Consider the following 11431-nt stretch of genomic DNA (forward strand, 5'->3'; position numbering starts at 1 on the left):
TTTGTTTGCCAACTATGTTACTGTGTCATATACAATTAAACTGAAACTCATACTATGGCGGTCAGTGACAAGTCACTTTGAAAGTGTGTCTATCTGTGTTTCTCTCAGCTGTCCTTCTGTGCCTTTTTCCTTTTCCCTCTTCCTCATTCTCTCTATACCCACCCCTCTCTCTTCCTGTCTGAGAACCTGAATACAGCTTCATGGGGCCCTAGGAAAGTTATCCATTTGGGGTCCCGCCAATCTTTACATATTATGCAATTTATCCCTCTCAATGAAGAATCCAGTCTTTAAGCTTCTGATTCCAGGCTGGTCAGGCACTGATGATGGAGAAGAATTGGATTGCAATTGGCGTTCCAGTTCAGCCCAAAAGTGGTCAATGGAGGTTAAAGTGTTGGCTCTGTGGAGGCCAGCCGAGTTCTTCAACGACCAATTAAATAAAACAATTGATCTTTAATTTGTTGTGCCAACAATTTACAATACATATATTCAAGGGGTCTGACAAGACGAGAATTGACAGACTGAGACAAACCGATATATTAAGTAGAGAGAACCCTGTTTGCAAGCTTACAATCTTGATACAAGTAATACTAGTCGGCTCCAGAGCTAGCTTGGCGAACACTGCTGGAGGGGGTCTGTTCTGCCCCCTGTGAGCATGTGTAGAAAGCACTCCCGCTGATTTTAATGGTAGGACATTTCTGCCACTGATTGGCTGTTAAAGCGAAGGAGAGAGGCAGCTGCAGCAATCGGACTGCAACTTCTAGGTCAAGAAAGTGCTTTCTGCTTTATTTTTTTCTTTATTTTGAAGAATGCATATTAAAGTACTCACTGTACATTATTCTTTAACGGGGGTATAATAGGCATTAAACTGTCCCTTTAAATAAAGCAAGAGCTATGTTTTACATTTCTGTACTAACTCTGTACGTTTAATTTCAGAAGCCTTCTTCTTTAATATATTAGCGATATCATTGATAATCTTACATATATTTTTTATTTAATGATGAGATCCCGTTGAAAGAAAATGCTAAACTTGCCCTGGACTTCTGGATATACCCCCGTGGGATGCACTCTAAGAAACACTGGATTTCACTGGATATTTATCTTAATAATTTATGCAACAACGTGTGTTAAATATATGACTGCAGAACAGATTACAGGTAAATATTGTGTTTTTATCGTTTGGATGGTGGGAATATACATGTTGTTTTTTAGTTGGTAACAGGCCCGGACTGGCCATCGGGCAGGGCCGGATTGACTTAGGGGCTGATGGAGCTGCAGCTCCAGGCCCCTACCTTAAAATAGGCCCAGTCAGGACCGAACTGACTGGGGCTATGCGGCCTCTACAGCCGCATTAACGCAGGGCATAAGGGGCACCTGCCCCTTAAGCCCGCCGCAACTGCGACCGGGTCCGCCACTCTAAGGGACCGGGAAGCCCCCACCAGGGCCGGCCTTACGGGTGTGCGGCCGCACAGGGTTTAAATTAAAACATCAGGGGGTTTTTTTTGTTTTTTTTTTTTTACTTTATTTAACATCCTCCATGTTAAATAAAGTTTTTGTTAACTTTATTTAACATGGAGGATGTTAAATAAAGTTAAAAAAAACCCACCGATGTTTTAATGTAAGCCCTGTGCGGCCGCAGACCCCTAAGAGGGGCTTCCCGGCCCCTTAGAGTGGCGGACCCGGTCGCAGTTGCGGCGGGCTTAAGGGGCAGGTGCCCCTTATGCCCTGCGTTAATGCGGCCGTAGAGGCCGCATAGGCCCAGTCAGTCCGGTCCTGCCGCGGGCTCGGCCGCAGTTGCTGCTTGCTCCGGCAACAAGGTAAGTAGGGTGAGGGAGGGGGGTGCAGTGAGAAGGGGCAGAGGGGGGTTAGATAGTGAGAAATGGGGAGAGGGGATAGATAGTGAGAGGGGGTACATAGTGAGAAGGGGCAGATAAGATGGGGAGAGGGGGTAGTGTGAATGCGAATGAGAATGAATGAATAAATGTGTGGATGAATTGTGTGAATGCGTATGACAATTAATGAATTCATGTGTGGATGAATTGCTTGAATGATTTGTGAGACTGCATTAATGAATGTGTTAATGATTTGTGTGAATGAGTAAATGCAAAGATGGTACATGAAGGGTGGGTTTTAACAATAAATAAATAAAAATGGGCTGCTCGGGCTTAAATGCCCGGGCCTATTTTTTGTCCCAGTCCGGGCCTGGTTGGTAACATGTGTCTGATTGATTTTAAATATTGGAGAAAAGCAAGAGCTTGTGCACATAATAATAACTGCTTTGCCTGTGCGAAAAATGGTTTTTTTGGGGGGGGATTTACTGAAAATAAGATGAATTGTACACAAGTTTGATCCAACCTTAATATTTACAAAGACTAACTTGGTTCACTAGATACTTATATTAAAATAAATTGACACAAAGCCCCAAACAGAGCTGCTTGTCTCATTATAAATAATTCTACTATTCTTTTTTTAGTTGATCCACCTTCCAATCTTCACATTGTTGATCCTGGACATTTAGGAATGTTGGATATACTCTGGGAGCCTCCAGCTACAATCAGTGCCTACAGAGATTGTTTGGTTCTCTATGAATTACAATTCCAGAGCACCGCTGACAATTTATGGAGGGTAAGATGAACAACCGGAGTCATATCAAGGTTCATCCAAGACTCTACAGATGCAGGCCTTCAGAAGGTCTTATTTGAAACCCACCCTTAAATTATTTAAAGCAGGCTTGAGGGTACACCAGCCTTATTGAACCTTAAACATGGAATTCTTAATCATGGATCAGAGAAAAAAACCGTACATGAATACATATAACCATACCGGAGATTGCCGGGTGAGCGCTGCTCCTCCGGGTCAATCCTCTGGGTCACGGGAGCGGGGTCTTGACACGCCCCACTCCCGCCCATTTTTTTCCTTTAAATGGGGGTGTTTCCCGCTGCCGTCTGCAGGTACGCCACCGACGTCAGTTGGTACACCGCCATCGTCAGCGGAACCACCTGCTGACGTCAGTGTGCAGTCCTGGCTGCGTCCTGCAAGTGAAGGCTCCGGGTAGCCGGAGCCGAGAAGTTCCCAGGAATGCATATAACCTTCCACAAAAGGTGCCAGAAAATGAGTAAGCATGTCTAAGTATTAGAGAAACATTACTCAATAAATATGATAGCACTCTCTTGCTCAATAAATATCAATAATCATGATGTGTTAGCATTAGCAGTGATGGTTGGACAGTCTCCAGATATTCTTGAATTACATTTCTTAATTTATGTTTTGAGTCTTTAGGATGATGGGAATCATGGTTTAACAGCAATCAGGGGTTTCCAGTATTTTGAAGCCATGTCATCATTATGAAAACATAAAATAAAACATAGTAAATACTGATACTTGATTTTAAGTCCATAATAAATGAAGGGATGAATTCAAAGAAAAGTAACAAAACTAGTATAGGAAAATATTTCACCCACGTTAAACATTTTTCGGTTATTTTTCAGGGCATACGAACGCGACAGCTTAAACACACAGCTGCGTTCAACCTCAATGGAGAGATTGTTGTAAAACTGAGGACTTATTTGAAAGGATCATGCTTAAAATTTTCACAAACGTCGAGTAAATGGATTGAAGCAAATTACTCCGTTCCTTTTCAAGGTAGGGTCATTTAAGGTTTTACTCCATAAATTGAATACATTTTCTAATTTGAAACACATTCATTTTAATACTCTGAAAAGTGTATAAATTAGTGTGTATATTCTTCACTGTTAGGAAAAGTTATACTACAGGAACTATCCTTTAGCAAGTTACACTCATTAATAAAACATTAAATCAGAGGATGTTTTTTTATAAACGATATAACATTCCTGAATATATTTGAATTTTAATCTACTTCAAGAATCTTTAGAAGCACTTACAAGATGTTAAAGTCTAAGCAGAGATTTTCCATAGTGATTTTCTGATGACAAAAGCAAGGCGTAAAGATATCTAAAAAAAAAGATCGCTGATGTTTGATGATTTTACTCTATAATTGCATTGGCCCACTAAAAGTTGACATAAACATCTATAATTCTGCGTGGAGTATCCAGGGTCAAAGAAGGAGCAGAAGCATTTGAACATCAAAGAGAGACACAAAAAGAAACAAGCTCTAGATGTTGCAGCTAGGGAATCACTGTACAAAGTTTATATTTTTTAACTTATCAAGAATACAAATATCCATTATTTGTAGGGAACCCGGAATCTCAAATTCAAAATTTCCAATGTACCTTTTATAGTTTGGAAATTCTAGAATGCATTTGGAACCCAGGGAAGGAACATGATTCCAGCAGCAGTTATGAGTTTCAGTATTGGTAAGTAATGTCATTATTAATTAATTAATTATATAATATTTTGCTTTAACGATTTTTCAACTCATTAGACCTCAGTTGGAGGGGTGCAACTCCTTAGCACTACCACGAGAATCATAATGTATTAAGGCAGTTGTGTTGTTTTTTGCCCAAAAATCTGTTCCATAATTTTTTTTAATAAGTGGGCAGCACCGCAGTTATATCTCAGAAATCTAAGTGTATATGGTATAAAACATTACCAATATACTTCTTATCATCCTTCAACACGATGGCTATATTGCAATGATTTTCATCCATTCTTGTGCCTTTAAGAGAGCAAATGGTGACAATACATGGCGTTATAATACTTCTCATAGACATGGCTTGAGCTTTTCTTTCTCTTCCTTAGGTATGAAGGGCTGGCACAGAAAAAGGCATGTGATTCCTACATTGAGTCAAATGGAACTAATATTGGATGCGTATTCCGAGAAAATGAGCTGGAACACCACACAGAACTGTTTGTATGTGTTACAGGAACATCAAATCTAAACCCAATTAGGTCATCATACTTTATATTCAAACTACAGGATTTAGGTAATCCACAGAAACAGCTCTGATGGTATAAGAACATTTTTTTATTTTATGACTTTATGGAATGATATTAGTAAGCAGTTTTCCTTAAAGACACCTGTGGTTTACCATTGGCTATTCTCCACACTTAGTATGTCTACATGGCATCTATGTAATGTTTTCTCACACATTTAAATCACTGCTCAGTACGGTAGATGAGTGCTGCAAAAACCCCGAAGACATAACACCTTCAAGGTTTAATTAATACAATTCAGGTAAGCAGTGGATCTGGTCAAGGCACTGCTTGCTTATGTTATCCTACAGACACATGCTTATTCTTGCTTACATCTCTTCTAATTTGTTTTCAAAGACTTATGCTATGTCCCATTGTTTATCTAGAAGAAAATAATAATTGTTGGACAACTGATTCTTCCGTAGTCACATGCGAAAGTCTAATGTATACATTCCTTCTATAATATTATAATGTATTTATTAGGACACTGTCCTCTTCAGGACACTGTATCCATTGTTGTCACAGCAGTGTAAGCTATAAAGAGGTGTATTCACATTAAACTTCGGTGTTTCTTTTTTAGAGTAGCCACATAATTCCATATACCATATACCATATAAGAATCAGTGTTGAAAATATTGCGTAAACATAATCACTGCACAAATCTCACTATAGTACTTCCCTAACAGTTAAGCCTGCGGCCCCAGAGGGACCAATTATGACTTTTACCGGAGAAAATGACCTGATACTGGAATGGAAAGTCCCTGAAGGAAAAGTCCCGGAACAGTGCTTGATATATGAGATTCAAACTAAAGATCAAGAAGATGTTTGGGAGGTTAGATCTAAATTCATATCAAGATATTATGTTATGTACTAAATATATATTTATATATATATATATATATATGTGTTTTTTTGTAGACTACTACAGATGAAAGAGAAACCACTGTTTTTATTAAGAAATCAAACTCTAGTCGCATATTGTGTGCACGGATCAGAGGGAAGGTTAACATGTTTTGTGCAAATGATGGTTTTTGGAGTGACTGGAGTCCTGCTACATGTTGGAAAGGTACACCGAGTACAGAAAATAGAATGTCTTGTTCTTTTCTAATGTAATGTAGAAAAGGCTGAGGATAATATAATAATATAATTATGCTCTCTGATATTTATTAAAAGTGAAGTACCTGTCATCATACAAATAGAATTCATAGGTCAAAGTAAACCTCTGGCAGCCGTTTGAGATTAAAGCAATTGAACAAATGTGTCCAGATGAAAACTGAAATACTGAATATAGACTAGTTATATTCTCTATGAAATGAGCGTTCCTCGTGACCTCGGATAAAACAGCTGGAGTACAACCATATACTATGCTGACGGCCACATACTATAGGGCATGATCTACTGCTGGAGCGGTAGGATAACTAATTAGAGCTGTCAGCACCAGTCCAATGGGCATTTGCCAGATGGCCAGTCCAGGCCTAGATGGATGCAGTGAGTGGTTGCCCTATTATTACAGGGACCAGAGGAATTAGCCAGTGGAAATATGCTTATTTTAGGCAGTGTATAGGTATTGAATAACTACATATACCAATGAAAATGGCACACCCGGTGCAAAGTGTAATCCATGCATTAATGATTTTTATTGATAGCAAAGGATGTTATAGATTTTCACAAAAGAATACAAGTAAGAATTATAATTTTTTTACGGGCATTTCCAATTCCTTTTTTTGTTGTTTATATTCATTGAACTGTATTAACAGACAAGATTTTTAAGCAGTCTTGAAAACCTTGCTTATTACATGGCTTACATTTGATATTCTTGTGAAATCTTTTGCCATAAACAATCTTAAATTACTACTTTAATTGACACGTTTGCACAAACATGACATTTCTGTTGCAACATTTGTACAAAAGTGTCTGCAACTTTAGTTCCGTGGAAATACAGAACAGCTCATTTTAACTTGGCCGAAGTCTGAAATTTACTGTGAAACTAAGAGGCAACACGTTCTGCTATTACAAGATCAATGAAGTTAATTGCAAGACCTTAATCTCGTAGGCACATAATGTCCTATCACACCTTCTCAGCATTGGTCCTCAAGTACATTGTGCAGACTAGATGGGTCGTATGGTTCCTACCTGTCAACACATTTTATGTTTCTATATTCCGATGCTTACCCATCCGCGTTGCAATGTATGCTATAATCCCCACCAAGGAGCTCCAGAGCTCAGAGTTCCATGTACATGCGTAGAAAGTGCTTCCATTTATTACAATGTGTTTGCTTTTCTGCCAGATATTGGCTGCTTCAAGGAGTCACAACTGGTGTGAAAATAAGACAACAGAGGCCGCAATGCTCCGGAGCTGCAGAAAAAAAGCCATTTTCCCTTTCAGATAACGACTGCATACTAAAGTACTTTCAAAGTACTTGACTGCTTAGGCCTATAGCATCCATACAGATATGAATAGAATAACTTTACTCTTCCCCAGTAAGACACCAGACACAAATATGTGGGCAAGGGCTACAGCTATATTGAATACATATTCACCGCCAGGCCAACTTGAGGACATTAACCACCTGTCAGCTGATGGCTGATTGGCAGTTACACCCAACGAATACACCAATAGCTTCAAACCAGTATTGCTCATCAGTCCACACTGGCTTGGCTGTCCTCTTAGGTGCTGGCAGGGTGACCACAAACCGCAGCTATGACTAAACAGAATATTAATCCACGTTAATCACCAGAAAAATTGAGGAATAAACTACTGCCAGCTGACGACCAAGTTAGCACGTCAGGCAGATATACCCAAGAGCTTCAAACCAGTATTTCCCATCAGCCCACACTGGCTTGGTCTCTCCCAATACCAATATTAGTCTTCTTAGCAATCCATTCCGGGCGGGAGGGTGGGAAAGTTTCGGATCTTCTCCCTGGTTGAAAAGGAAATAAAAAAGTGTCACCTCTGTTAATATACCTGCTTGATACAAAGTTGTAAACATTACCAATGAATGAGAGGGACACAAAGCATTCCTGCATGGTCCATTGGATAATATAATTGTTGTTGGGGAGTGTATGTGGTAATGGAGCATGTCCAAACCTTCTGCTAAGTGGACCTAAGTCAGAATTTCTCAGTGTCAATCTGACCTCATGTCTTAAGTAAATGAATGAGCTCATGCGCACTTTAATAGCTAGGCGTAGGTTTGTGAAAATTCTTTTAGACTCACATTGAATCATCGGTCTTTTGTGTGATGAAAAACACTTCCTGTTCTCGTGAAAATAAACCATGCCACAAATAAATATATGTTTTTCCTGCTGTTTTCGTTTGTCATATTTGTCAATGTCATATAAATGTCAAGGACAATACACACTTGTAAATATATTCTCGATAAATCCATTACATAATGCCAACCAAGCTTTTCCTGCAGGAGATGCTGGCTGGGGTTGGACCCTCATATACCGTATTTGCTCGATTATAAGACGACCCTGGTTATAAGACGACCCCCCAAATCTGAATATTAATTTAGGAAAAAAAGCCTTAATATAAGACGACCCTATAGGAAAAAAGTTTTACCAGTAAATGATAATTCATGTAAACTATTTTTTTTTAATAAAAGCTATGATTGAGAAAAATATTTTGGTTTTATTTCCTTCTATTTTCCAACCTGCCCCCCAGTTATGCACATCTGCCCCAGAAATGCCTTATACCCCACTATATGCCACTGTGCCCCATGATATGCCTTTTAACCCCCTATGTGCCACTCTGCCTCCAGAAATGCCTTATACCCCTATATGCCACTCTGGCATTAAGGGGGTTAAAAGGCATATTATGGGGCAGAGTGGCAAATAGGGAGGTTTAAGGCATTTCAGGAGGCAGAGTGGTGTATAGAGCGTTAAAAAGGCATTTCTGGATGTCCATCGCGCAGACCTTCCCCGACTGTCAGAGAGAATTCCCTGCACCGGTGCGGCACCGGAACTCTGATCTCTGACAGCCGGGGAAGCTCCGCGCGATGGACGCAGACAACCCCCGCTGCTAGCCGCACCTCCTCCCGGCTGCAGTGTAAGTTGTCTACGCGAATCGTGTAGACATCTACACACTGCCCCGGCTTCACACCGGGGACTCAGAAGCACCGGTAAGTGGGGCGGGGTAGACAGGAGGATCCAGGTCCCCTGCAGCTGCGGGGGATCTGGATCTTAGTCGTCTCATAGTCAGACCTATTTGAGGTCTGATTATAAAACGACCCCGATTATAAGACGAGGGGTATTTTTCAGAGCATTTGCTCTGAAAAAAAACCTTGTCTTATAATCGAGTAAATACGGTATTTTGTATATTGTATTGACCTTGTATATTGAAGTCAACACTCTGGACTTAAAATTTGACTCTTGAACAGATAAAAAAAAATTCCTTTAAATATTAGGAAAAAAAATAAATATTTATGATGTCTACATGCTTTTTTATACATGTTTGTAAATACATTATACTTGCCTGTTTTTATTTTGTAGAGCCATCTTCAGACTATACCAACGTGCTATTCTTTTGCATTGGAGGGGGTGCTATAATACTGGTTTTGATATGTGTCCTCTTATTGGTTGCCACTATGAAAACAAAAAGGTAATTTCAATGAAAATAAAAACTATAGTTTCTATTAACTAAAGTTTTGCCAAGGAATCTAACTTTAGTAGGTGTGCTGGTGTGAGTGCTTATTTGACTGCCGGAGAGTTGAAATATAAGAATAATAAATGCAATCAATTTGAAATATAAATTTTTTTTTAAAAAACCTAAAAAATTGGAAGTTGTACAATGTTTTTTTTTTAAACATATGACATATTGCTTATGTCTGGTGTTATAGACTGACACCAAGAAGTGGTGTTGTGGAGACCCTGATGCGTTTTGCCAACACTTTTTCAGAGGTGTTGTAACAGCTATCCACCATAGAAATAAAGATAAGCGTAAGCGGAAGGAAAATAGGAAGCAGTCCTAATACTGGATTATAGAGTTTAGTGTAATTTATGTAATAATCCAACCGTATAGTATTTGTGATTTGGATAGACCATTATATAATTCTTTACAGATTCTTAACAGGAGAGTTAATAATGAATTTAAAGATTTAAAGATTGTTCAAAATATACATACTACGTTGATATTAGCTGAATTACAGATTCTTTTACTGAAAAGTACATACTGGGTTAATGGGCATACATGATTTGATGAGTATAGCAAGATTAGACGGTATAATAGTTAACAATGTGCAATTGTTACAGTCATTGTAGAAACCTTAGTAGGTACACAGCAGGTTACCCCATCATGATACTCAGATGTTTTGGATGGGTACTAGTAATAGGATAAAGACAAAAAAGGATAAAGATAAATATATTCAGCGAGTGGGTATATCAAAATAGTGGAAACGTGAAAAAAAAGACTAATTAGTTGTAGAATGTATAGACCGATATTTTAGATAGTTTGGATATTTGTTATGGAAAACTGCATTTAGCGGAGCAGGACCCGAATCCGTTATGTTGTTCTCTGGGAGGCAGAGCGTCTGGGAAACCGCTTCAGGTGTTTGTATAAATGACAAGTGGTGTTAGACGCGGTGTTTTTAAGAGGTCAGGGAAAGTGCTAATGGCGACATCAGCTGTTGCTATAGACAACTGTAGAACCTAAACTATAGCCGGAGTGTTAAAAATATTAAGGCATGTGGTAATTACATATAATTTGCAATAAACCATGTCTGTTTGATTTCAGATACTGGTCTCGGATTTTACAGCACAAAGCAAAAAAAATTGTTTCTGAAATGGATGGGACCAATGTGTTACACTGATTATATTACATAGAAAAAACTATCCAGAATGCAACCCACATTCAGGAGACCACAATTTAGCTCTGTGGACATTTTCTCTTTGTTGAAAAGCAGGATTCTCATATTTCACTGATGTTTGTGTTGGAATATCAAAATACTATGTATTAGATAACACATTTATTACATAATACTTAATCCTAACTATTTAATACTGTAATGTATGTAACATATCTATTTTTTACTGTATAATAAATGTTATCCAAATGTAAAAAAAAATAATCATTATTTAGCTGTTAAATTTGGCCAGGGGATTAAACATTTCACAGTAAAGACATGTGTATGCTGACCTATGCATGGTCTTTTCATTGGTGGGCCCCTGCAACACTGTTGCAGCATTAGGAGATAGAAGTCTCCTACCTTTTCACCTTTATGGACACCGGACTAGCAGGATAGTCAGAGTTCTTTGACCAAGAGCTATTTTGTTGCAGCCCCTTCATGCTGTTGTCCCGATTCCTGCTCTGTTCGTGGGCCTAGTGGAGGAAGAGGAAAAAGATGGCTGGCGTGGAAGAGGAGCTGGTGGCTCAGAATGGGAGTGCAACCATACGAGACTGAAAAAGGCCCAGAGTTGCATGCAAGATTTCGGGTGTGTAGAAGACTCACTGGGAACGGAGAGCTTGTGGCCTCCTGCTAGGCTTAGTCCAAGAGCGACAGGGCTCTTGCAGAAGAACAGCACTCCACAACTGGAGAATTGTCAT

The 11431-nt window shown here is 39.1% G+C and overlaps 1 protein-coding gene across 1 annotated transcript; it reads left to right on the forward strand.

Annotated features, from left to right (window-relative positions):
- Positions 1–1132: 1132 nt before the first annotated feature.
- Positions 1133–10697, forward strand: LOC149298232 (interleukin-13 receptor subunit alpha-2-like). The gene is made up of 9 exons (XM_089487677.1): positions 1133–1154; positions 2471–2622; positions 3486–3639; positions 4211–4331; positions 4717–4901; positions 5577–5722; positions 5809–5956; positions 9382–9490; positions 10622–10697. The coding sequence occupies exons 1-9, from the start codon at positions 1133–1135 to the stop codon at positions 10695–10697; spliced, it is 1113 nt and encodes a 370-aa protein (XP_089343803.1).
- Positions 10698–11431: the final 734 nt, after the last annotated feature.

The sequence above is a fragment of the Sceloporus occidentalis genome, unplaced genomic scaffold, assembly GCF_023333645.1.
Source record: "Sceloporus occidentalis isolate IW3139 unplaced genomic scaffold, rSceOcc1.0.p SCAF_34, whole genome shotgun sequence".
Lineage (NCBI taxonomy): Eukaryota > Metazoa > Chordata > Lepidosauria > Squamata > Phrynosomatidae > Sceloporus > Sceloporus occidentalis.

Excerpts from the sequence above, each read along its gene's own strand:
- LOC149298232 (XM_089487677.1), top strand. The coding sequence starts at position 1,133 with ATGACTGCAGAACAGATTACAG. Across the intron at positions 4,332-4,716 it reads AGTTATGAGTTTCAGTATTG|GTATGAAGGGCTGGCACAGA; the intron begins GTAAGTAATGTC and ends TCTCTTCCTTAG. Across the intron at positions 5,723-5,808 it reads ATCAAGAAGATGTTTGGGAG|ACTACTACAGATGAAAGAGA; the intron begins GTTAGATCTAAA and ends GTTTTTTTGTAG.